The sequence below is a fragment of the Vicugna pacos genome, chromosome 10, assembly GCF_048564905.1.
Source record: "Vicugna pacos chromosome 10, VicPac4, whole genome shotgun sequence".
Classification (NCBI taxonomy): domain Eukaryota; kingdom Metazoa; phylum Chordata; class Mammalia; order Artiodactyla; family Camelidae; genus Vicugna; species Vicugna pacos.
Window position 1 is genome coordinate 14,526,692 of NC_132996.1, and position 28,000 is coordinate 14,554,691.

The 28,000-nt window shown below is 39.3% G+C and overlaps 1 protein-coding gene across 2 annotated transcripts in view; it reads right to left on the bottom strand.

Moving 5' to 3' along the window:
* Positions 1 to 4,788: 4,788 nt before the first annotated feature.
* The window catches only part of LOC102545019 (Putative N-acetylated-alpha-linked acidic dipeptidase), a 50,834-nt gene continuing 27,622 nt past the window's right edge, over positions 4,789 to 28,000 (bottom strand). Inside the window, exons 8-20 of one of the 2 annotated variants that reach the window (XR_012076454.1) lie at positions 27,529 to 27,627; positions 27,162 to 27,247; positions 25,762 to 25,881; positions 23,717 to 23,799; positions 22,457 to 22,520; positions 19,966 to 20,033; positions 17,321 to 17,412; positions 15,202 to 15,292; positions 12,157 to 12,421; positions 11,803 to 11,884; positions 8,323 to 8,415; positions 6,731 to 6,982; positions 4,789 to 5,025 (exon numbers count right to left, since the gene is read on the bottom strand). Coding sequence is in view for 1 of the 2 variants with exons in the window: in XM_072969027.1 (XP_072825128.1) it covers positions 6,793 to 6,982; positions 8,323 to 8,415; positions 11,803 to 11,884; positions 12,157 to 12,421; positions 15,202 to 15,292; positions 17,321 to 17,412; positions 19,966 to 20,033; positions 22,457 to 22,520; positions 23,717 to 23,799; positions 25,762 to 25,881; positions 27,162 to 27,247; positions 27,529 to 27,627 (1,333 nt within the window). In the remaining variant the exon portion in view is untranslated. Of the gene's footprint in view, positions 5,026 to 6,675; positions 6,983 to 8,322; positions 8,416 to 11,802; positions 11,885 to 12,156; positions 12,422 to 15,201; positions 15,293 to 17,320; positions 17,413 to 19,965; positions 20,034 to 22,456; positions 22,521 to 23,716; positions 23,800 to 25,761; positions 25,882 to 27,161; positions 27,248 to 27,528; positions 27,628 to 28,000 lie in introns of those variants that run through there. The other variant, XM_072969027.1, reaches the window with a different exon arrangement.

Sequence of the window (28,000 nt, forward strand, 5' to 3'; positions counted from 1 at the left end):
ACCCCACTGTCCTTCACAGACCCTAAAACTCTTACCTCACCTACAAACAATCAGAGACTTGTGCACAAGCCAATCAGGCACCTTGTGCCCCTATCTTATAAAAGACACCAAACTGGCCCCTGGGGCTCACACAGGCACCTCTTGTCTGTGTGGCTCACTGTTGTCTTTGGCAATGTACCTCTAATAAAACTCCTGTCTATTCCCATACATTATCTGGTAAATTCTTTTACCAACCCGAGCATCACCATGTCACTGACCGGCTGCCCCACTGTGTCCCATAACAGAACTGTTCCTTAAACTAGGTTTGAGGAGTATGGTTACTTCATTGGCTATTGGTTCTATTTGAATAACTTCATTCTAGATCTCTGTCTGTGCTGCTGTATGTGTGTGTGCGTTGGGGGGACTTTGTTATGAAAATGATATCATTTTAAAGATGTTCATCTCTAAAATAGGAAATGCTGGAGGCATCAGTTAAGGAGTAGCAAAGGGGCTAGTAGCTAAAAAAGCTGAAGCTACTCAGGGCTTCAACAACATACATATATTTTGAAATCAACTAGTTCACTAAAGATATTTGGATCAAAGTTAACGATCAAGGCTTCTACAAAAGTTCTGAGGGGAAAACCATCAGATATGACCATCAACAATTACAGTGCAAGAAAAGAAATTAGATTCTTCTAGCAACTTGTTAGGAGCAAAAAAAAAAAAAGAAAAAAGTGCCTTAACTGAGATCAACATGACCTCGCACAACGCAGTGAAGTTGAGGTTATAAGCAGAAACATACTGTCCTCTTCACAGTCCACTCAGTAGCTTTTGCTCTGGCTGCAAAATTGCTTTTAGTTGGATAGGAGGAATCCAGTCATGAATTGCTGAAAGATCTCCTCCAGGGTAAAATGGATGGATGCAGGCGGCCTATTTACAAGGACCACCATCTTGTAAACCTTTTAAAGAAAAATTCTGGGAGAAATGAGATAGGAGTGGGAGGGCGGCAAGCATGACATTTGTTGAAAACCTACCATCAGTTATGGTGCGAGGCACTTTCGTGGTTAATACTGATTTGAACCCACAACATTCCGGTGCGGTAGGGGAAAAGCCCAGTTACAGAAGAAGAAACTGACGATTACAGAAATTTGGAGGCTTGTTCAGGGAAAGGAAAACGAAAGAACCCAATCCCATCAGTTCGGATGTTGTACCTGGTGAAGCAGCACGTGAAGCAGCCAGGACCAGAAATGCTCCCCAAGTGTGACCAGTTAGAAATTAGCCAGAATCTGGCAGGAAGGTAATCAACACGGAAGGAAAAGCAGCAGCTAAAGGCACTTGCTGCCGAAATTGAGCAGTTCCTGGAAAGAGGCTGGTAAGCAGAGTTTTTCAGGGAACACTTCGGGACACGTTCAGCTGCTCCCTCCCACCCCAGGCCGACTTCGTCCCGGAGCAACAGAATGGAAGCTGCCCGCCAACAGGAAGATTGTCTCCTCCCCTTGCAGGGCTTCCTCTCTCCCCTCCAAACCCCCCGGGGCTCACGGGGGCCAGGACTTTGGGGCCGATTTGCACCCGCTTCTGGACGGAGCCGGAGGGCAGAGGCGGGGCTTTGCGCCCGGGCGGCGGCGGCCGAGGTGGGCGGCGACCTGGGCGGCCCCCGCGTCCCCGGGCGCGCGCCCTCCGCTCGCCCGCGCTCCCGAGCTTCGCCCCGGCGGCCGGCGTCTCCCGCGCAGCCCCGCCGAAGCCATGGCCAAGTCCCGGGGTCGTCCGCACCTGTGGGTGTGCTTGGCTGCAGCGCTGGCCTCTTTCCTGGGCGGATTTCTGGTGGGTAAGTGTACCGACCCGACCCCGGGGCCGGCGCCGCCGCCCGCAGCCGCCCCTCCGCGGAGGAGCCGGGAGCCGGGGCTGCGGGGCTGGGCTGCGCGCGGGGCGCCCTGGCCGGCCGACCCCCGGCGCGGCGGGCTCCGCCGCTTCCGCCTTCCTCGCAGAGGTGGCCGGAGTTCGAGTGTATTAAATGCGCACCGACTGCACGGTGCTGTGAAGGGCGGCTGGAAGGGCAGTGTAGAGTTGCCACTATCCGCAGGGGTGAAAAAGGCGATTTCACTTGCAAGCACCGTTAAGGAGGCACAACTTGGAGCGAATATGGGCAGCGCTGCAAAAAGCTGCCGTTCCGTAATCATTTATCACGTAAATATTTGTGGAAGGCTCCGTGTGTGTGAGGCGCTGCGCTCTGACCCAGACCCCGGGGGGAACAGGAAAGCTAGAGGCGCGTGTGATGCGTGACACGTGGGGAAGCGAAAAGATACCCCTCCTCCAGACTCCTTTAACCGGCTCAGAATTAGCAGCAGAATTGGAAGGTTTTCTGCATCTGTGTGACTTTTTTTTTGTTATTGTCGTCAAGCTCACCATGATGTATTTCTCGGATAAGGGCTGTTTTTTGGGGGCGGGGCTTCTAGTTTTATAAAGTCAAAAGCAGTTATGTGTGTATGTAGTGTGCATACGTGTTTGTATTCTCCCTCCAGGCTGGCTTAGTAAGCCTCTCACAGAGACAGCCACTTCAGTGGGCCCTCCCCAGAACGTAAGGGGCGGACTGCTGTCTGAGATGAAAGCTGAAGGTACTAGATCATTTCTCCGGTAAGTTTGTCTTGTATATTTGATCTTAAAAATATAGTGTTTAGAATGTTGCAGGGTGAGAATTGTATGAAAACTGAGTATTTATTCAGGTGGGTAATTTCTTTGTGTGTGTGTGAAAATTTTGATACGTGTTAATTTATGGTAGTTTAAGGTGTCCCTTTATACCATTCTTAGGATGAAATCTATTTGAATGTTGCAGGAGTCTGTCTTCACTAATTTTATCGGCATGAAAAGTATCTGGTTGCTTTATTAAGAGGTATTTCAACTTCATGTTTTAACTTTGGACTGCAAATGAATGTTATTCTTTCTTCTCCGTGCTTAATCAGCCCATTGGGCTTAATCAGCAATTTTATTTGAAAGTCATATTCTGATAGGAAGACTAAGATGGTTGTAAACTCTGATTTAGAGGAAAGGAAATTGAAGCTTCAGATTCTGTCTGCCACAAATTAAACCTTTATCCCATGTTGCAAATATAAGTAACACAAATAGGACAAAAAGAAAGCAAAAGATCAGTGGAAACCCACCAGTCTCTTAATAGGAGAAAGTGACATTCAGGGGAATGACTATGAACTCCTTAAGGGTAGTTACCGTGACATTTATTTCCATATTCAGACTCTTTCAAAGGAGTATCATAAGAACAAAACAGATTTTATTGAAACATAGCTTACATAGAATAAACTGCATCCATATAAAGCCTACGGTTTGGGAGTATTGAGTGATGTGAAATAAATTCAGCAGACCACCTCCTCAATCAAGACACAGAAGATTTACAGCATGCCCTTTGCAGTTAATTCCACCCTTCTGTCCTGGCTCTAGGCAATCACTGATCAATCTCACATTGTTATGAACTCTTACACATTTTCTAGAATTTTATGTGAATAGAATCATGCAGGATGTGCTCCTTTGTGTCTTCTTTCACTCAGCAGTGGTCTTGGGGTCTTTTTTGGATCAGAAGTTTTTAATTTTAATGAGGTCTAATTTATCAGTTTGTGCTTTTAAGAATGTTTTAAAGAACTCTTTTTAAAGAACTCTGTGACGCGTCCTAGATCCCTTTTCTCCTCTTTTTTCATCGCCACATTTTATGGTTTACGTTTTCCATTACAGTGTATGGTTCTTTATAGAGCTAATTTTTGCATAAGGTGTCATGTTTGGCTGAGGGTCATTCTTCTACCTGTGGACGTCCAGCCGCTCTCGCCCCGTTTGTTGAAAGGCTGTCCTTCTTCCATTTAATTGCTTCTGCTCCTTTGTCACTAATCAGTTGGGCATATTTGTGGGCTCTCCGATGCTCTGCTGATCTTTGTGTCTTCTCTCTGCAGCACCACACTGTCTTGATTATTGAAGCTATGTGGTAAGCCGTAACAAGGCATCGACTGATTCCTCCCACTGTGTTCTTTTGAACAATTGTTTTAGCTATTCTATATCATTTGCCTTTTTATATAAAATATATAACAAATATGTCAATGTCTGGAAAAATTCTTGCTGGGATTTCGATAATAATTGCATTAATCTTATAGAGCAATTTAGGAGTGCTTGGCATTTTTACTGTGCCTAGTCTTTCAATCCATGGTAAGTCTCTCCAATTATTCAGGTCTTCCTTTACGAACATTTTGCAATTTTCAGGATGCAGATCCTATATACGTATTGTTATATTTATATCAAACTATGTCATTTTCTTTGCAGCAAATTAAATCATATTGTGTTTAATTTCAGATTTCACATGTTTGTTGTTAGTATATAGAAACACTGTTGATTTTGCATCATCTGGCCGGCCTAAACTCATGTCCTAGTTCTAGGAGTTTTTGTAGATTCATTAGGATTTATTTTCTTTGTAAGAAATCAGGCCATCTTCAAATAGGGACAATTTTATTTCTCTGTTTCCAAACTGTATGCCATATATATATATATATAAATTTATTCCTATTGTGCTGGTTGCAATTCCAATACTGTGTTGGATAAAAATGATAAGAGCAAACATTCTTTCCCTGTTTCTAATCTTAGTGAGAAGCATTCAGAGTTTCATCATTAAATGTGATGTTATCTGTAAATTTTTTTGTAGATATTCTTTATCAAGTTAAGGAAATGCGCCTCTGTTGCAGGATTGCTAAGAGGGTTTTATTTTAATCATGAATGGGTATTAATATTGTGTCCAGCGGGAAAAAATGAAAAACATGAGAGAGCTGTGAGTTCAGTTTTATTTGGGGCTTACTGATGACTATAGCCCAGGAGGTGGCCTCAGATAGCTCTGTGGAGCTGCTCCAGAGAGGGGGTGGGGGGAGGTCAGTACACATGTGGTTTTGGTAAAGGGGGGTACGTACAGTCAAGCACACATCTCGGTAGACAGTGACTGTGAGTCACGGGATGGCTGCTGCTGGTCACGAAGAGCAGATTTTCTCCATTAATGATTTTAGTGCTTCTCTAGGTATGAGGCGATGCAAGAAATTAGGTTCATAAAATTAATACTGAAAATATTCATGAAATATTTTACATTCATTTTTCTATACTAAGTGATGTCCAGAATTCATTTCATACTTAACAGCACTGGTCAATTCAGACTAGTCACATTTCAAGTGCTTAATAGCTAGATGTGGCTGCCCTCCCTGTTAGACAACATGGGACTAGACAGACCGGCCATTGCATGAGAGACACTTTGTTTTCAAATCCTTGAACAGACAGTAATTACAAGTAGTCCTAGGAAGAGAGGGTGGATTGGAACCTCCTATCTCCAAATTCCACACCCATGGATGAGGATTATAAATGGTCTCAAGATGATAGTTTTTGAGGAAAAGTTGTCAGCATCAGCCAGGCTGGTTGCTTTCTAACACAGGACTCACTGGCAGCCGTACTTGGCATCCTAATGTTCACCAGTGAAGGTCTTTATTTTTTGGATAATAGACTCAATTTTATTCTTCAGCCTTTTTGTAGAATTTCCAAAGACTACACTTTACTTGATATATTGTACTAAACTCTTAAAAGAAGATTAGGTTTTCATAGGCATAAGCACAAGTTCAAACCATTTTGATTGGATTTATCCAATGGCCTGATCTATTTAAGGAAACATCCGCATATTCCTGCAGTCCTCCATCTAAGGGACAATGATCGCGCCTCACATCTGCCATTCTTCTGTTCTTTAAATTTCTCTTTACCTTTTACTAGACAGTAGCTCATTGCTCCAATGCTATCATAATTAGCCATTCTTTATGGTAACATTGCCCTTTTATGTTTCTGCATGGTTTCTCTGTCTTGACTGGATGCTAACTGATAAACGTTATATCCATGCAAGTGAATGCTGTATGTCAGTGAAATTTAATGACCTAAAGCCACAGTAATACACGGATGAAATGTCAAAAGTGAGTGAAAAATCAGGTCCTAGAAAAATATACATGGCATGATTTTATTTATAAATATTCTAAAAATACTCAAAGCCAAAAACACGTAAGGGATACAGCCATGTGTAGTGAAATTACAAATAACAGCAAAGATTAACGCAAAACTCAAAGACAGTGAGTGTCTCTGAAAGGCAAGGAGGGCGCGTGGTCAGCAGTATGTGGGGGATCCAGAGATCTGCAATGTGCCTCTTCTTAACCTGGTTTTTGGGGGAGCTTTACAAATGGCCATTTCTTTATTATTTTTCACTGTACATATATGTTATGTATGCCCTTTGGTATAAACAACATATTTGCTAATTTTAAAAAAAGTAATTATAGTATAGAGTGACTATATGTACCTGCACTGGGTTACACCAGAGCTGCCCGTCTAGTGAGCTAAGATACTGGTCCCCACAGCCGGGGGAGACGGGCCGGCTAAGGCCTCTGGCTTGGAGCAGCTCTGTGTACTTTCTCATGTGTTCTATAATGGATGCTTTCTACGTGTGCACTGACAAGAGTAGGTTTGGAAATGCTGAATTAGACCTGATTCTCTGACAATGCCACACAAGTGTATTAAAATTTTAGCCTCTTAGTTTCAACACTTAGCTCAACTTCAGAATAACTGTCTATAACTATAGAGTAAAAATCACCCATCTTTCTTATTTGATTCTACAGAGAGAAGAAAAAATACCTATCTGTGTATATGTGTATATATATATGTACACAAGTTTATTTTCCAGCTTATCAATACATACATCATGATTCTTCCTGCCTGATGCGTCGCACCAGCTCAGTGTGTGTTCTCTGAAGGTCCCTCTTAGGCTACTTCTCGCAGAGTCCCTGCTGCAGCCTGCACTGTGAAGGCTGCAATGGAAATCTGTCTCTTCACCTCTCCCCAGGCCTTGGAAGGGTCCACACTGCTTTCGATATCAAACAGAGCATCATAGATCCCTGGGAACGACTCCCCGGCGTACTTGTTGAGGCTGCTTGGAGCATAGATGATGTGCCTGTTGGCAGAAGTGGTTTGCTGTCTATTAGTTGCTCCAATGATATGTACAAGAGAAAACACAGGGAAACTCAGCAATTCCTGGATTACATAATTCTAATTTTATGATTTGAAAAAGCCACTTGTCAACTAAACTTCCAAGTTTAATCTCCAAAGACTAGTCTGTGAAGTATGTACCAATTAATTATATGCTGATTTTAAACGGATGACTTAAAAGTGGTTCAGAGCCATAAAAATAAAGACAGTGACAGTAAGGACCTCTATCACCTCTATCACCTACTATGATTCACGCTTGCCACTAAATTATTTATTGACAATTTTTCTAGTCCTTGAAAAATAAACTCTACAAAGTTGATATTAGCATTTCAAAGAGGAGGAAACTGAGGTCTAGGAGATGAAGAGATCAGTCTCAAGGCACATGGCAAATAAGTGCTGACTTGGAAAAATCACTCTACCCTCTGAGATGTAGTGCAAGTGTGATTTATAAAGTCCTGTTTGTGACCAGCCAACCTACTATTGTGGGTTTTCTTTTCATCTTTAAAAGAGAAGTCACGTTAGAATGCCTAGCATGAGCATGAAGAATCACTACAGACAGCTTTGTAATGTCCGACATGACCCAGGAGGTGAGGAGCTACAACCGCGCAGGCATCAGCCCTGGAAGGGAGGGACAGGTTCCACAGCAGAGGGGTCCGGAAGGAAACGGGCGTGGTCATGCTGCCCTTGACAGATCTTTCCTGCTGTTTGGATGATGCCCTTACTCCCAATTCCAATCATTTGAGAGAGAATTCCTATGTAGAAAGATGGGGTCGCACCCAGGTAATCCATGCTCTGATTCATCCTGCGTACTTAGTAAGATCAACCTGGAGACAGTTGGCGTTTATTTGAAATAAGTACAGTTGTCAAAAATTAGTAAAAAATAAATGTCCACATTAGGAGGTAGAATAAATAAATACATATTTATTATGTCTTATGTCATAATATTTATGACATAAATACAGATATACTTAAAATAAAATAAAATAAGGGGCTAAAATCATGTATACCAAAGAATAAACATGATTTTATATCTGACTAATTGAATGGGGGAGATGTTTATTTTCTACTTCTGACTTCCTGGATCTTCTAACTGTTCTACAGTGAACATACATTTTTTTCTAAACAGAAACAAAAAAGATAATAAAAATAAAGATCTGTAGCAACTGTATTGTATTACATAAAAAAAAATCACGACACATATTTTGGAATTTTCTATTTGCTTGCAAAAATCAACTATTTTTTTCCTCAGTGCAAAAAATAAGAAAAAAATGGTATTAGACTACAGAGTCATATTTTTATCCTTACCTGTAGAAAGGCCTGTCTGGTAATCCTAAAGGATCAATAAATGCTCGTTCCAGAAACATCAGTTGATCATTCATAATTCTTAACAATATTGGGCTAGAAATGGAAAGGAGGACAGTTGTAGCTGCATGAAAATACATGTAATACCCAGCAAACTAAAAATCTCAAACAGAAGTAAACACAGCTGATATATTTTAAATTCCTGTAACGTGCAAATTAAGAACAGTAGCATGCATAGTTCCATTTTCAAAATCCTATAAAATGCTATTCTGCTGAGGCTTATAAAACCACCGAAACAGTTCAATGTGCCAATGGAAAAAAAATTGTAGTAATTTTTATTTATATTGAAGTAATTAATTGATAAACCTAGATACTTAAATATTGGCAGGACTTTTTTCATGTTAGGTATCCTAGTAATCTGTTCACAGAAGCCATTTCAATATTGAAATGGGATAGTTTATTAATGTTCAGTAGTGTGCCTGAAAAAGTATATGTATTTGCCAAATGACAGCTAATAGTATTCTTATTGTTATTATTATAAAGATACACCCATTGTGAGCACAAGAGGTGGGGCTTAATCCATCTTTTCAACAGCATTTGAATGCCTGCTGTGTATCAAACACTTCCTGCTTGCAGAGGTCACATTCCAGAGGGCAGGGAAGAGTGTTACTGTAACAAGAATGACTCAATATAACTGAAGATTTACCAGCAAGTCTAGGGTAGTGCAAAGATGTTATTAAATTCAATGGATTAATCTGTCATAATTTAATTAACCAATGAGAAATAATTGTTACAATAAGGAATCATGGGGAGGGAGGGAGAGAGAGAGAGAAAAGAAAGGAAGGAAGGAAGGAAGAAAGGAAAGAAAAAGAAAAGGGAAGAGGAGGGAAAGAGGAAAAAAGAAAAAGAAAGGTGGGTAGGGAGGCAGGTTTGTAGATGGATGGATTGAAGGGTGTGTGGCTGGACACATGGATAGGTAGGTAAAAAGAGATAGGTAGGTGGATGGGGAGGGAGGGAGAAAAAAACAATCATTACAATAAGGAATCATAAGTTACTTTATATAAAATTTTAATTATCTTAGTTTTGTGATGTTTTAGCTTTGATAATAACAGCTCCTATTTACTGATTGATCTATGTGCCAATTACTATTCTGAATGTTTATACAATTTATACAAACACTATTTTTTATCTTCAGAGAAATCCTCCAAGATAGAGATGGTAATAGCCCCATTTGATAGATGAGATACATAAAAACCTGACCAGGTTCACAACCAGAATGTCCTAGAGGGAAATGGGAGCTCAGTAGTATCCCTTCACCATGCTGATGGAAGGAAGACAGAATAAAGGCCCCACAATTTGGATCTGAGCTATTTTCAACACTCATTTATTTAGCATCGAAAACTCAGGTGCGATAGGATAAAGGTAAACTAGGTATAGACTTTACCTGTGAGCAGTTCACAAACTAACAAAGGAGGCAGTTGGATGAACCATAATTTCAATAAGACAATCTAAGTTTCTGAACCAAATTTATAAAGCATTGTTACAAACACACAAATTCATGTGAATACACACAGCCTGCTTGGATATTCCTTGTGCAGAGCAGAGTTCAATCTGAAATATCCCTGGGAGGTAAATGTCCAGAGCGCCAGCCTTAGGTAAAAGGGATCTTTTCCCTTCAGAAGCATGCTGGCCTCCTGGGGAGACTGGAAGAGGCTAGGTCTTGAGGTTAAATGCTATGTGTGCATGAAGCTACCAAGGAGTCAATACTCTGTATCCTTTTATGATGAATTAAGGGATTAACTCAAGAAAAGCAGGATTCAAAGAAGTGCTCTTCCTACATGCACCCCAGTGCTCAGAGCAGCACTATTTACAGAAACCAAGACATGGAAGCAACCTAAATGCCCATCTACGGATGGCTGGATAAAGATGTGTGTGTGTGTGTGTGTGTGTGTGTGTGTGTGTGTGTGTACACACATATACATACACACACAGTGGAATACTAGGCAGCCATAAAAAAGAATAAAATAATGCCATTTGCAGCAACATGGATGGACCTGGAGATTACCATACTAAGTGAAGAAGGTCAGACAGAGAAAGACAAATATCATATGAGATCACTTATATGTGGAATCTAAAAAAAATGAGACAAATGAACTTATTTACAAAACAGAAACAGACTCACAGACATAGAACACAAACTTATGGTTACCAGAGGGGACAGGGGATGGTAGAGGGATAAATTGGGAGTTCAGGATTTGCAGATACTAACTACTAAATATAAAGTAGATAAACAGCCAGGTCCTGCTGTATAGCACAGGGAACTATATTTAATACCTTATAAGAGCCTATACTGAAAAAGAATATGAAACTGGATTACTATGCTGTACACCAGAAATTAACACAACACTGTAAGCTGACTATACTTCAGTTTAAAAAAAGACCAGAAAAAGAAGAAGTGTCTCTTTCTCAGATTTCCAAGTTTTGGTTGAGAATTTCAGCATCCACGTTAATGGACTTCAGCCGCCGTCTACTATTATTACGTGCAGTAGCTTGTGCTCCAGGTGTTTCAGGATTTACAATCCAGACACACGAACTGTACCTTCCTATCATTCAGAGATGGTAAGACAAATACAGAAGTACTCAAGGAAGAGAAAGCCAAGGGCCCTAGATTATCATACCAAGCCATCAGATAGTTTGTCATGGAGAAGAAACATCATTTTTTTCAGTGATAGAAAATCAGCTTCATAGAATATATGGTGTTTGGGATCTCTTAAAACGCATGTATCTTTTTTTTTTTTTACCCTTCGATTTCAATATATCCTTTATTACAAATACATCCTTACATATCATTAGTCTAATTTTTGGTCTGTCTGTCTTCTTTCTATGTATTTTTGCATCAGTCCCCAAAGATTTGATATTTGTATCATCATAATAAATTTAATATGTAGTGGATAGTCACTCAAAATTCTACTTTCACAAAAATTGTGTCTAATATTCTCTATTTTCCTCCAATCTTAAAATTTTGCTCAAATTATGTTTTACTTTTGAGATTTTACCAGAATTAATCCTAAATGCTTCATGTTGGAAAAAAAGGTAGTGACTTTATTTGCTATTCTGGATACAGAGAATTTTTCCAGGTGGAAGTGGAAATTAGGAACTCTTTGTGGGGTAATGACATTAAGAAGAGAGAGGCCGAAGGTGTGTTTTGGGTATAGGAGAGGTTGGTTGAAGTATGATGTATAGGTGCTGAAAGAACAAAAGATAAAACTAGAAAAAGATGGGGACATACAGTGCAGGACCTTTGATGCTATAGTGGAAAATATCTCTGAGAGATCCAGCATCCATCCTTGTACAGGATGTTAGAGTGGACAGAAAGCAAGCAGAAAAAAATTTTCCAAAGAGATTTCAGCAACAAAGATGTCAATTAGCATTTCTCTTTCATCGTATCTATTACATGTATAACTTTATCTATGTAGAACATACTTGTTTTTGTCCAAGTCTTGGAGTCTCTCACTGAAGTTAGAAGCAATTTCTGTAAAATTCTTCACTGCAGAAAACAGTGCATCTGCAACAGAAATTAGGACTTAATGGCATCGTCTGTAGCTTCAGCAAAGGGAGCACCACAGGAAGGTGTCCTCTTCTGTATTTAACAAGGTATTTATACTCTATGTACTGCAAGACAGGCATCACTGAAATGGAAGGTACATCTGTATGCATAAAATATTTGATCATATAGAGCAGCAATAGATAATAAATGGATCTAAGGTAAGTCATTACCTTTTAGAGATTAACAGAAACATACAGATTGTGAATTTTGAAAGAGGAAGGGTAGCATACCAAATGACACACTGTATGTTTTCATTTCTTGTGGATGTTTCATTGAAATATTGTAGATTTTATCAGCATAGTTTCTTAAAACAACAGCGTAGTCTCGACAGTCAAAGGGGAGCACTATGGAATTGGCTAGTTCGAACACGATCCCTCCTCGAACCTGGGCCACAGCAAGGTGATTCTTAAAAGTTGGATCATAGAACTTTTCCACTAATTCATATGTTTCATAGATGCTGTGATACAGTGGATAGCTGCTGAAATTGGTTGTTTCCTACAAAAAATGCATGAAAAAAATCTCTTGTAAGATAACATAATAAAATGCACAGTATCGTATTTACTCTTAATATTATTAAGACTGTTTTTGTCAGTAATAAATAAAGAATTTAAGTACTTCAATAAGCCACTTACTAAAGTATTAATATTAAAATACTAAAACCCATCCCAGGTTTTTACTAGTTTAAAAAAAAGTGTATGTCTAGAACATAAATGATATTATAAAAATTATCTTGGAAAAACCTAACATTCTTGCCTTTAAGAAAACAGGAGATGTAGAAATGTTTCTGAAGTAAAGACAAGATAAATTTGCATGTGAGTGAAACAAATTTAAGAAGACAGAGGGTTGTCAGAAGCAAGTAAGCAAGCATGATACAGTATTATATAGGGCAATGCTGCAAACTGCTTAGTGAATAAATTCCATGACGAGCAGTTCTCAGATGAGCAGTGCAGGGACAAACGAGGCCTCTGAGCAGGGGAGCTCGTTCAGGAGTGGGTCCAGAATCTCCCTGATGGGAGGGAAATAATGCTCAGACAGGTATAAGAACATACCTAAAAGGCAAGAGGCAAGGACTTATCAAACTATGAATTGTTGATTTATGCCTTTTGTCCATTTTTTCAGATCCTTAGCTATCTATTTATTTCCTTTTTTACTGATTGTAGCCTTCCAACTGTGGGAACAAAGGCATGAGCCTTGGGCTGGAATGGTAAACAAGTCATAAGAGGCTGCAGACTCAGAGGTGAGAAGGCTGGTTAGCCAGTGACAGGTAAGATCCCCAGAGGGGGGCGACCTAAGACAGGCACAGCCGCCTGAGTCCAGGAAGAATGTTGTTAAGCAGCTGTTTCTCATACGTTCCGCCCTGATAAGCTGTAAGGCTCGCTGGTGCCAAGACGAACATGATTTACCAGACCATCAAGGGTCTTACGACCTTGAGCCACACACTGTCTGTTAACCATTTCCCTTGTCATTCTTCTTTGCTATATAAGACTATGTAACTTAATAAAGCTTTAGAGTAGCCATCAGCTCTCTCTGCATACGGTGTGTATGTGTACATTGATACTGTGACACCAACACTGATATAATAGAACACTTTATATAGTGGTGTGTTGAGAGTAGGACTCTGGAATTAGCCTGCCAGAGTTTGCATCCAGGCCTCAGGACTTATTACCAAATAATTTTGGGTGGTTATTAAACCTTTCTTTGCTGTGGTTTTCTCCTAAGTAAAATGTACATAATCTTAACATCTACCCCATCACCAACCCCATCTAACCCTGCCTAACTTCCTACCCCCATGGTAAGAGGTTAAAGATTTCCTGTCTGGCCAAAATAACTAGCCCAAGAAAAAGACCTGTAGATTCTCAGTGTCGGTTGCCTCCCAACGAAGCAACTAGACCAGGCATTCTCAATCCGTCTCTTGTGAAACTTCCCATTCAACAAGCACCGTCCCTGCATACAGGGCTTCAATCAGTCTTTTATGGTTTCTCTCCCAAAGATAGACTGCCAAAGGTGGCCAGGCATTTGAATAAAGCCTTTAACTTGAAAGATACAGATCAAACACACAAACTACAGTAAAATCAACTCAGAGTAAGAAGGTACTGCAGGAAATGGAGGAAACTTAATAAAAAAGAACGCATGAACGGCAGAGTTGAGAAAAATATCCCAGAAAGTAGAAAAAGACAGAGATAGGAACAAAAGAGAGCAGACTATTACAACAGAAATTAATCCCTAGATGCTAAACAAATTACTAAGTTTGCGAAAGGGGAAAGAGGGAATAATCAAAGAAAAAGCCACTTTCTCCAATTACAGTGCACAGATTTCCAGAGCAAAGGGTTCACTTTGTGTCCAGCCTAGCATATTAAAAAATGGCATAACTAATACAACAACGTGTACGCCAAGAACAACACAGTCATAAAGAGAAGATACTAAGATCTTCCTTAAAAAAAAAAAAAGAGACAAGAGAGCAGGGGCTGAAAGACAAAAAGACAATAAAGCAATGAGTTCAAAATTCTGAGGGTACAGGATTTTCAACCAAAATTTTGCTCTCAGCCAAACAATTGAAGAATTGTGTGTAGTATAGATAACTTTTGCAGACTTGCAAGGTCTGTAGCTTTCATTCACCCGTTTCAAGAAGTTCCTAAAGGATGTACTCCAAAAAGAGTAGAGAGTTCGTAACAAAAAGGAAGACACAAAATCCAGGAAACAGAAAATCCAAAATACAAGAGAAATAAAAAATACTCTCAGATTTTTAGTGAAAGAAAATTTCACAGGCAAGAGTTGCGCCAAAGGCACAGAGAATAACCAGAGAAACTGGAGGAGCAGAAGAGCCCTGACGGGGAAAATGAAATCTTCCAGGGCACCTGACATATTTGAATATTCTAAGAGTTTGAGGTGAGTTAACTGCATATGCATGAGGGAAGGAAAAGTCTGCTAATCAACGAGTGTAGCACAGCTCTATACTGAGAAAATGCCACAAGGGACAGTATTTGAGGGTTGGGACAAGAAGTGGTATAAGAGAACCGAATGCCTATTTTCCCTAAGAAGTAAATGCATAATACCGAAAACTGAAAAGGAAAGCAAAGTAGCACGGGCATACTATTCATAAACATGCAGATAGAAGTCAGAAGAAACCAACTACACATTGAAAGAATATTAATCTCTGAACACAATCAGGGGTGGAACAATTATGATGTGTTAAGTCACTTTTTTTTTTGATTCAGAATTATGTTTGGCTAAAATATATTCATAAATAATCCTGAAGACCTTATGGACAGACTTACCCAGTTTTTAGTGTACCGTGCTCTGCCTGAGGCAATTCCCAGTCTTTGGAAGAACACTTCAAAATCATTACCAGATCCTAATTTGCTAATCCTTTTAGGGGTAAAATACAGGATTATTTGAGTTAAGTTCTTCACTGAGTACAGATCAAAGGTTAACTTAACTAAACTCCATTCTTAATATGAAAAATACAATTTTTAGATATATCACCTTAGACAAGCAGAAAAAAAAAAAGAGAGAGGAAAGTCAATTCTGATCACAAATATTTACTTCCATAAGACTATTATGGATAGGAGTAACCACTGTCCTTCTGGGTTCCTGGACCCAGTTCCAACCTGGGGGAGTGTAGGGGTTTCCCACATCAACTACAAGCAAAGCTTTGGACACCAGCTGGGGTCTACAACTCAGTCTGATTCTGACACTATCTACCCAGAGACAGCATCAGATTCCACTGAGCTTCAGGGCTCAGTTCCAGGAGACTGTCCCCTCTGTCCTTTGCGGGGTTTATGGAGGCTTCATTCTATTGTCACGATTGATTAGATCATTGGCCGCTGATGACTGAATCAACCGTGAGGCTCTCTCAGCCTCAGAGGTGGAGGGCAGGGCTGAGAATTGGAGTCCTCTAGTCACTTGGCTGGTTCTCCTACCAAGGAGCCCCCGCCTTAGGTGGGGTCCAAGTCACCTCACTAACATAACAAAAGACATCTTTGTCCCTCTAGTCACTTAGGAAATTCCAAGGGTTTTAGGAGCTCTGTCAGAGAATTCAGAGGACCAGATACACACTTCTTATGAATCACAGTATCACAATTGCATGTCACTTTTTTAAAAAAAATATTTTTTTTCATTTTTAAATTTTAGTTTTTATTGAACTGCAGTTGATTTACAGTGTTAGTTTCAGGTGTACAGCAAAGGGATTCAGTTACACATATATAAATATTTGTTAACTGTATGATGTTCAGAAAAAAAATTTATAAATTGACCAGAAGACAGACCTAGAGCCACACATATATACTACTTATTCAAAAGAGAAACATAGTTTGATGGCTTACAGATTTAACCTCAAAGAACATAACAATATTTTCTAAGCAGATAGGGTAGAGGTTCCCTGGGAAAAAGAAAGAACCAGGCCTGGCTTTCTTGACATAAGAGAAGCCATTTTTTTCATTTACACACCACTATATATAAAATATATAAACAACAAGAACCTACTGTACAGCACAGGGAGCTATATTCAGTATCTTGAATAACCTATAATAGAAAAGAATCTGAAAAAGAACATATATATGTATAACTGAATCACTGTGCTGTATACCTGAAACTAACACAACATTGTAAATCAACTACACTTCAATTAAAAAAATAATAAAAACGTTTTAAATTTAAAAATTAAACAATTTCTAACAATGGAAAAAGAGAAGTCATTTTTGGCCTGTGCCATTTTGTGATAAATGCTCGGCTTTGAACAGGTCTCGGTAATTAATGATCTTAAGGGGACAAGAGAATTTAGGAACACATGACTGCATCAGGCAAGAGAAGTAACAACAGCAAACACAGTAACGCAGTTGTACGGACTCCCCTTTCTGTTACAAGGGTAAGGATGAGCCCAAAGCCCATTCTTGAGCTGTTCTGCAGAATTCAAACCCCCTGGACTGCTCAACCACCAGACCAATGGGAACCGAAGGAAAGTTGACGTTGCCCTTTCCTGACTTCAATCAACCAACGCTTAAGACTGTCAAACTTTGCCCCAATTTTATTATGAATTTTTCGCTCAAGCCCCTCATGAACATGCACGTACCCTTAGCTCAAAACTTCCCCAGTTTTGCTGTTCTGAGAGACACTGGTTTGGGAATGATCCCCAGTGCTCTCCTTACTTGCTGCAAGTAATAAATCCTTCTTCCTCCCCGTCTTGGGCTTGGCCATGTCTTCTGGCTCGACACCCACCAAGAGGCTAACCTAGTTTTCTGGTAACAACTGTATTTGTCAACCTAAGCAGTGCTTTTTCTTTATCAGAGGTTAGAGAACTTTTAATTCAAGTTTTATTATTTATTGAAATAAAAGACCCTTTTATTTTCAACATGATCCCATACATACTGACTTTAGCAGGAAGTTTTGATTGTTTACCTGGGCCAGCCACTGAATTCGGGAGAAGGGTCTTTTTCATTCCAGCTCTCAAAGAGAGATTTGCCTTCAAAGCCTTCATCAGGACTCTGGAGCTGCACGAGTTAAAGGGGGGAAAAAAGGGGAGAAAGAGAGAGAGAATACTTATAAATCAGACATTTTAAAACCTAAATATCTATTAACCAGGGAATCAGTAGCTAAATTGTATCCAGCAAAATAAGGAATGCAATTCATACATTAGCAGTCAGTAAGAATGACAACAATGGGGGATATAGCTCAGTGGTAGAGTGTGTGCTTAGCGTGCACGAGGTCCTGGGTTCAATCTCCAGTACCTCCATTAGAAAAATAAAATAAAATAAGATTTATATATAAAAAAAGAATTTTAAGAATGAGTTGCTGACAATATGGGAAAATGCTCACGTTATTATATATAATGCAACATGCAACTATTATTTAAAAAATACATGGAGTGTAAGGAAAAAGAAGCCTACATCAAATTATTACCAAGCCATTGTGTTCACATGAATGGTCATAAGATTTATTTTTGGTCTTTTTTTTAAAATTTTCTTTTAATTTTTCTGAATTAAGGGACGCTAGTCTGAAAAGTATATTCCTCCTTCTCTTATAAAAAAAAATAAGCTGGTTAAGGAAGGTATTTTTTAAAAATATTGCTTTGTGCCAAGAAGGTTGTCAAAGTCATTAAATAATACATACCAAAACAAATGCAGTAATATTTTATTTAATTAGTTGAGGACTTATTGTAATTGTGTTAAACCATGGAGCTTTCGATACACTTACAGGTTTTACAGATGAGAAAACTAAGGGAATAAAATAGGACTACTATTGAATTCTAGATTCAGAGCATTAGATGTTATGCTAAAATATTTAGCACACTAAGCTATAATTAGTATTTCATGATTATTCACAGCTAAATGAACAATATGTGATATAAAACTTTATTTTATATTCAATTAAAGTCTTATGTTCTATTTTTTAACAAATTCAAAAAACATTTATAAACTACCTATGCTGTTGAAGGCTTTTCGCAGATACCAGTGATACAAAGTTTAACAAGATGCATTACACACCGTCTATTAGTGGGAACTGTAAGTGAAAACATGGACTTCAGTGTGCCAGGTTCTCTAAATACTGGGCTGTGCAAAGGTTAATGGGAACACAAATACATTATATAAGCATGAGGAGAGAGTCAGATTTTATGTTAACATCTTAACTTGTAAAATATCAATACAAAACAATAAAATAATTTCACTCAAACTATACATTTACACAAAACTTTGACACAGGAGACAGTACCACCCCATTTATTTTAAGAAATACAAATTTAGAATAATGTAGAAATATATTACTAAATTCTCAGTTTATCACCAAAATTTGAAATGCTACCAATCACCTTCCCCAAATAAATAAAACAGAATTTTAAAAAATCCAAAATTGTCAAGCAGCACAATTTCAAACCTGACCTAGAGAGTAGTGGTTTTGCATTTGGTCTGTCTCAGGGAGACACCAGTCCACCTGCTAAACAAATGTAACTGTCAGGCTTCGTCAGCATTGACCTTAAATTACAGAAATGGTGGGAATTCTCTGAAACACAACGTTTCCGATATTTAATTCTGTATACATTTCATGCGAATTGATATAACTGCAGGTACCCAATGGTGCTCTTCAGTCATACCATGAATAGACTGTTGCCAAATTAAAACGTTCTATACCTACTGGAGAAGTTAATACATTAAATTCCATGCTTGGGAATCCAAAGCTTAATGGTATGTTTAGGTTTTATTTAAAATACCTATCTGAGGGCAATAATTGTTCTTCTCGGTAATTATATTTCAATTGGTATTTCTATTAAGATGGTGAGTCTGGACAGGAAAGTCCAGTTCAAACCAGGTAATCAGTATAACAATAAAAATCTGCCATGAAAACTCACTCGGACGAACTTTAGGACCAGAGGATTTTGGGGGCAGGAGAACTGAAGAGCTGCCTGGAGGTCCTGAAGAAATTCAGGCACCACCTCTCTGCCAGGTTCAGTATCTTGTGCTGCTGTCAGAACTACGGTAACTTCAGCTGATGGCCAGGCCCCATGGAGCTCAGCCGACTGAGCCCGTGGTGGGCAATCAGGAAGGGGGTAAATGGCCTTAGCCTCTGTCCCAGACTGATTCACCCCTGGAGTCAGCCCTTGGGGTCCTTCTACAGCCTCTTTCTCAATCGGTTGGAAACGTCAATTCTTCCTGAGTCCTGAATTAACTGGTATCATTCTATTTAAAGAGTGAAACCAGTTTTAAAATTAAGGAGTTAAACTGCAGGACCAAGTTCCTGGTTCAGCTACCAAACAAGCTGTGTGACTTTAGTGGCTAAACGCTTTTTTCTTTTTTGAGCTGTTTTCTCATTTTCAAATGGAGATGGTAGATATAACGCTTCCCATAGGCTGCCTCAGATCAGCGTGGGGAGAACCGGGGCAGCGGGCGTGAACGGTTCATTGGATGTAATGTTCTATGGAGTAGGTATTTGCCATATGAAAAAAAAGACAAGTCATAAAATAGCACAGGCATTTAACATAGCAAAGCCACTTCAAGAACATATCATCTGTAGAACTTAGATTCTCTAAAATTCAAGGTAATGATTTTTACCTCCTTTGTTAGATTGTACACCAAGCTGTACATAAGTGGGGTGCAATCAACTCTCAGAGTGTAGTTTCCTAAAAGACAAGGAGAAGATAGGTTGTCTTCTATTTCATTCCTTTATTTTATTCTTCCACACAAAGACCCTTCCTAAGTCCTTAGCCAGGATGATCCCTTTAAAACCCAAGTCTGATCAAAACTCTGCAACTCATCACTCAATGAAAGCGATCCTCCTCCCCGACCCCCAGGTAAAGAACCTTGAATTTATCTCTGTGGCAACGTCCCCCAACTAAAGACTATGTTCCTTTAAAAAATTTAATTAAAAGAATGTCATCTTGAGTTTCCATTAAACTTTATGACCCATGACCTTATGCTGTAGGTTCGCATTTACAATCAAGATTGACATGCCAAAAGGGGGGGCGGACCTCAGTAAGCTTAATTCAAAGTGAATGAAAATTATATTTGAAAGAAAGAGTAAAGGAGCTATTCGCTGAAACCAGGGGAAAATAACATGCTGGGAAAATGTAATAGAGTAACTGCTTTTTTTATGGTTCTACTTATTTTTACAAATAATTGATATAACTACGTAATAAAGACAATGCTACAAAAATGTTAGAATACCAACTATGAATATTGATCTCATGAAGGTGTGTCATTTGCTTTTGATTCTTAAAATGATGGGGATATAATGCAGCATGTTAAACCAGGGGATGATGTGATCAGAAAAATCCAATGACTTTAAAAAAAGATACATGAAAAATCAAGTTTAAAAAAAAAAGCTGGCAATAGAGAGAACATTATTCTACTTTTGAAGAATATATGTTTGGAATACTTATTCTGTGTGGCAAAGGTATTTCATCTTCATCCGTGTGTTCAAATAAGGATAATAATGACCCAAGCCAACATTCTGGGACACTTACTCTGTGCAGAGCACAGGTCTGGGAGTTTTGCGAATATTACCTTCTTCTGTGCGTACATGAGCCTCTGAGATACGTGCTCTTAGTAACTCTTTTGAAAGGTGAGAAAACTGAGACACAGAAAGTAACAGCCTGAGGTCACACTACTAGGGGGTAGCAGGGCCAAGAATAAGAGGAAGCCCTTGGCCACTAACTAAGGAAAGTTAGGAAAAGGTAACTGAAATGCACAACCTAACTTAGGGGACAAAGCAGTTCAGCCACACGCACAAAGGAGAAAATATAAATAACAATGCACCTCCATCAACGGCCCGATCATTGTTGACAGGGCAGATTTACTAATCAAGAAAATATTCTATTTAGCCCTACCCTTCATTCATTTGTTGCACCCATGCAAACAGTATTTATTTGAGACATTAAGAATCCAGGAGGGAAGACGTATGATCCTGCCTGTTCTAGGCTGAAGTATATAGTCTAGAAAGGGAGGCAGTTTGTAAAACAAATAATTTCTTAGTAATGGCAGAGATGAGTGCTACAAAGATATGGCTTCCAAGAAAAAATTACATTTCAGGGAAGACTTGTAAAGTAAGAATTAGGCGGAGGGTATAGCTCAAATGGTAGAGTGCATGCTTAGCATGCATGAGGTCCTGGGTCCAATCCTCAGTACCTCCACTGAAAAAGTAAGTAAACAAATGAAGCTAACTACCTCCCGCTGCAAAAATAATATATATATATTTATATATATTATATGTATTCTCTCTGAATACAGAGAAAGCAGTTGCAATGGCTGGGAAGTTGCTCGTGTTCAAGGAACAGAAAGATGTGTAGGGCTGCAGGGCAGTGACAATGGACTGTGAGTTTCTTGGACATCAACATGCGATTGTCCCTAAGTTCAAATCTCTTGTTTATCAAAGCAGATCCATTCTACGAGGCCTGACTCCGATGTCTTCTGCATTTCTCAAGCCTTTCCTAAAGTTTCTGTCATTCTCTCCTCTGAAATCCAAGACGAATCTGCTTATAGTCTGAGTACCTGCATATATTAAAATCCTAGACTGATTTATTTTATCATCTATAGTCAGCTGTAAACTCTTGAGTCCTAGACTGTTCTTTCCTAACCTCTGATTCGTCTGAAATCCTGGGAAGTACATTGCATAGAGAGGTGCTTCATAAACAGTCTTTAAAGAAAAAAAAAAATTTTAAGGAGAAATATTCTTGGTGAAAGATGAAATCTTGGAATTCAGCATATTTTTCAAACTTTGTACGCATGATATTATGACGACACGGGTTAAATTTAAATCATACCTTTTTGCTACCCTGTTTTAAAATCATAGAAATCTTCAGTACCATAACTGACTTATCCATTTAATAGGTATTCACTGAATTCCTACCATGGACAAGGTTATCTGCCAGATGAAACAAATCAAAGAATTTTTCCTAAATTAGCAGCCCAGGGCTCACCACTGCTGTAAGCACAACAAACCGACAGCAGCTTCCCTCACCACATGTTAATGGACCTGCATTTCTTGTTAGGGAACAATTTATGAAAGAAACTGCTCATCTTTTCCTATGAGACCAAGGATATTCACCTTCTATAGAAGAATCAGCATTAATATAGGCCACACCACGCTCTTGAAGGAGTCTGGAATTCTCCTGCAATAAAAACAAACAAACAAACATATAGCCATAACCCCCTCTAAAAAAACGCATACCTACATTTACTGTATAGAGATTTCTGAATTATGTTGGCTCAAGTTCACCACAAATTTGACACATAAGATTTTTAGAGTCTGTTTGAAAAAAATGTCAGTTTGTAAGAAATAATGAACAAAACATTTTTAAGGCTAAAATGATGAAGATGAGACTGTCTACATTCTTAATGTTAAGTGGAGAAGGAACTGATTTAATCACAATGACTCCTTCAATAAGGTCTCCTATATTATGGCACCACCTACTGGTCAGAATTGACCACTGCAGTTTAAAAAACTGAGAAAAGTGTAAGTAAGTAGGGTTTTTTTTTGATAAACGTGGATTCTGAATCTCTAAAGCATGCAATTTTCTAAGCGTCCTGACTATAAGAAATAAAGTGGAAAACATGCAGTTCTATGTGATGAAAATAATATTAAAAGGACAAACCAAGCTCTCAAAATATTTATGCTCTTCTTGACGCCAGCATAAATCTTTGTCTACAGGAGCACTACATCCCCCTGACCCCTTCAAAGAAAGTTGAAGTTTATAGGGCTTCTCATAATTCCTGGAGGATGACAGAAGCCAAGTAAACATTTACAGCATGACTGAAAGTTAACTGAATAAATGTTAATTTTGCACTTTACAGGTCATGCTTCTATTTCACAAAACCAACAATGCATGCAGGTAAAATTACTTTCCAAAGGGCCTGGTAAATATTCTGTGGTGGGGCTTTCCTCCTTACTTTTAGCATGATTTAATTTACAGTAGGTCATTATGGTATGAGGAATACAGTACAAACTCAAGGGGTATTTAAATGTGATCAGTTTTAGGAGCTAATTTGCAAAAAACAGAAACATGACATCTTACATGATGTTCAGTTTCTAGTGAACTGAGTGACTATCACACTTCCAGAAAACGAAGATTAAAATATATTGACAATTGACATTGAGTGGTTTTAAAAGTTCAAACAAAATTTAGTTCTCAAGGGACAAAAACTTTTATTACTGAGTTTTGAACGAGAATATATTCCTATAGACTTTCTGGGGAAAAGTTGGAATATTTTCTCGCCGGATTGACTTGTTATTCTTACATCCTTGGGAATTAAATCCTAACTGCTTTGTTATCATGAAAATGTATCTTGGAGCAAATTATCAACTAACCTCTGCCCACTCAGTGGAACCAAGAAGACCAAATTCTTCTGCATCCCAGCTTGCAAACAACATTGTCCTTCTAGGCCTCCATCCTGAAATACGCACATACATATAAATGCAGGGGAAATGCGTACTATAGCCAAGACAGCGCCACACCCAACAGAAAAAGACCAGCAACAGAGCCCTTGGTCGTTTAGGAAGAGCGAATCATGATGACAACCTTTACTTACGTAATTTCCTTTTGATAGATTTTTAAAGCTGATCTGTCAATACAAAATAGCACATCTGTCTTGAAAAAGGGGAAAAGGCAGACATGGTAAAAATCTGGTGAGGTCACAAAATGTTCTAATAGGTTTGTAATGACTGACTATGCATGGGAAGCCATCTGCGGTCTGCAGGTGCTGAGACTGCAAGAAAAAAGTGCTAGACGTGGTCTGTGCTCTGAGAGCCGAAATAACTGAGAGAGAACCCTTCACAACTTCCACGCGTGCTGGCCTTCCAGGAACTCCACCCTCTGCCGGAATTAATCAACAGCTGCTCCACTCCCAACACCAGGGTCGGCTGCTGCTGTGAACCGCATCATTCAGGAGGGCGGTCAGGTGGACTGCAGTTATAAACACTGACCTTGGAGTTAAAGAGAGACCTCATTTCAAGCCCTGGTTCTCACTTACTAGCAGTCCAACCGAAGGAATGTTATTCAGACTTACTGAGCTGCTTCTGCACCAGGAAGAGCAGAGTAAAGATAAAGTTCTAGCTCGATTGTTGGGAGGATTAAATGGAGTAATATTACAAATACAGCACTGAACAAGTGCTCCAAAAAGTGTAAGTTGTCATTATTTTAGTATTTCCTTTGTGCTTATTAAGAATGTATATCCCTGGAGCTGTTGAGTCCAGTACCTCATTTTTGTCAAGTGTGTTACGAGTATTGTTCAAATTTCTTATTAATTATTATTCCTCATTATTGCATTCTTTTGGCAAACTCTGTCATTGTTGGAGTGATGCTTTATATTTGCCACAGGAAATCTTGAAAAATCATGAAACTCTGACTCTTCCACACACAAGCTGTAAGTCCTTGGACGAATGACTTGATTCTGTAAACCCTGGTTAACTTATTTATAAAATGAGAGCAGAAATAACTAGGTGACTATCTCCCTGGTTGTTATGAGTTCAAAACAGATAACACGTATGATAACACTGTTTCACTGAGAAAGCGAGTACCTTGCAAACTTAACTTATTTTTACCATCATCTTTATTGCTTAAAAAAATAGCCCCCAGACACCTTGTTCGCAGGGTCAGTAAACTAAATGGGTGTTCTGCTCTTGGTGTGTAATGATTATTTTAAACAGCAACCATTTGAACTAAATTTTTTTTTTGTTTTCATATGAAGATTCTAAAATGACTGGAAGTTAACGGCGCTAACAGCATAATCCTAAATTCTGGGAGAGAAACCGAGGCTGGGGGTGAGTGAACAAGTGCAGACATCAAACTTTCGACAGAATCCTATTAAGCAAGCAGACCAGCATTTTTCTGAGTCATCTTCTATCTCCTCAGTCACTTAGTGTCCTTGACCTGAGGCATGAGGCTGGAAGAGCCCAAGGAACTTCTGCTCACATTTCACAGACCAGGATGCTTTGGCTTCTGACCTAATGCTGGTGTGTACTCTCTAGGGAAAAAACCCAACTCCATCGTCTTAGAGGCCAAGAGAAACCCCTAACAGTGTAATTCCTTTATTTCAGATTATAATTTCATATATAAATACAAATAATGTAAATATTGTATATAAATGAAAAAATGAACAAACAATATAATTAACTAATATGATACAGTCACCATATTATTTACTTGAGTAACGTAGTCATTATATTATTGAAAGCGAACTTTTGCTACTGAGTTCTACAAAGTACTCCATGCAGCTAAGATGATGTACTTTGTATCATGTGGCCTCTCAGTTGACCCTGCAACACAAACCTATGAGGCAGTATTTGTCCACTCACTTTGCTGAGGACCCAAACGAGATGCAGAAAAATTGGTGTTTTTACTCTGTTTACGTTACCTTCTTTTTTCAGCTTTCCAAAACTCCTGACGATTTCATGAACAACAGCTGCCCCGCTCTGAGGGTCAATGCCACCAAACACCCACGAGTCACGGTGACCTCCAAGGATGACATATCTGTCTAGAGAGCACCATGGCAAAATGACTTACCCTTCCGAGTCAAGAACGGAGCAAACTGCAAATGACTCAACAGCACCTACACACCGAGCACTCACGCCTCGAGATAGCAAGGTTCCTGAAAACTTACGTAAATACGTCACTTTGTTTTGATTTTCATGCATGAAGAAAATACGAACGTGATAAGCGAATGCATACTTCAGTGAATTACAGTAATTATAAATATATAAGTCGTGATAAGTGAGTATAAAATTATCCTTATCCACCTCGTTATATAATTCTCTATTACTCCTCTGACCTGCTTGCACTTTGTTGCCAGTATTTTCAGAGTAAGAGAACACAGCAGCCACATAACAAGTTCTCCACTTTCTCCTCCTTTTACTCAGTTTTAAAGTACAGCTCAGAGCCTCCCCCTCTGTTTCCTGTAGGGAGAGAGAACCGCCCCCCTACCCAGCTTTCAGGGCAATCTCTTCCTATCTAATAAAGCATTTACTGCACTTCAACATAGGGGGCTTCTTGTCCCTGGTCTGTGTCTTTTTAAAAATCCCTCCATCCCCAATGCCTGGCACAGAACTGGCACAAAATAGGTACTTGGTGAGATTCAACACATAGCCAGTTGTATTTAGATTAGTGCTCATTAGAAGTATATCAGTATTCTTGATCCCTGAAAGAGAGTGCTGGCTGCTTGCGAGAAAGACATGGAATTTAATTCTATCCGTTTAGGTAAGAAATACATCACCGTATAGTTCCTAATGAACCGACACATAATGAAGTAAGATTATTTTTAGAATGTATTTATCAGCAGGTCATCTGAAACCATATAGAAATGGGGTCAATATATTTCACCAATTTCAATGTAAAATAAAACTAAAGGATTCATTAACTTTAGGTTACCTAAACTCTGTAAGAGTGTTACTTATCATTATAATGAAGATATTTCCCCATGCAAAATAGGTGGTGAACAAACCCAGAAAACTCAGATTAAACACCTGTAAACTGTCCCTCCCTGCCTTTCCTCCCTGGATCCTTTCACTGAAGCATGATTTATCACTAAGGTCGCTCATCTGACCAACCTGGTCCCGAAGTTTACTTTCTTTTCAACATGCATCACAATGCAAAATGACTTCCTATGGATCTATTTTGTGCTTATGTGAGTTCTCTTAGGACAAAGAGTCGCTTTGCTTTGTTTACCCTCCATCCCTCCATCCCTCCTGCTCAGAGCAGTGCCTGGCACCAAAGAACTGCCCCATCGATGGATACTTGCTGAGCAAATGATTAATTTACCTGGTTCCACTGCCCCTCTGAGTGTTCCAATCACATTGTAAATTCTTCTCACTTCATTGTTGGAATGAATATGCATCTTGACTTTTCTAATGCAAACATAAAGGATGAAGCCTAAAAATACTGGTTAACAGCTTGCCACCCACAATGTTGAAATCTGACAGCGTCTTGAAGACTTCTAAATGCACACAGGCAAGCATTACACCGGCCGTTAGTACAACTGTTAAGGCTGTAGGTGTGTTCCCCTCTTTAGCCTGTTGCTTTGTTTCCTGCTGGTAGTAGACAGATTTTACTTTTCAGTCATTCTCCATAATTTTTTTTAAAGAGCTTTCCTCCCCCTAAAGAGTTACAATAAAAATTGTCTCTTAACTGGGTAGAAAAGTTTCCAGCAAAGCCAGGTCCGACATTGTAGGGCACTTGCAGGCTTCCTTCCCAGCTGTGATCTGGTGGGGCTGATCCACCCATTTTTCTGGTGAACACAAAAAGTCTTATTAGCTGCAGGAAAACTTTGAAGTTATAGGTTACAACGTCAATGAACTTGCTGTCGGGAGAGCCTGCTCATAATAGCTTCTCTGAGTCAGGGCAGTACAAAGTGCATAAGGTATGCCGTTTAAAGCTTACTACACCTCTTCTGAGGCGGTTCTGCCATTAGCACCTGCGGCTTAGAGTGAGATTAGGTACCATGCCCAAAGCCAGGCAGCTGATTAGCGGGACAGTTGACATTCAAACATTTGATAAGGATGTGGACTCTGTGTGATCAGTTTCCAACAGGAAACCATGTGCAAAGGGCTCTCCAGAGCGCGCTCGGAAGAAGCCGCTCTTGTCACGCGCCTCGGGGTTTT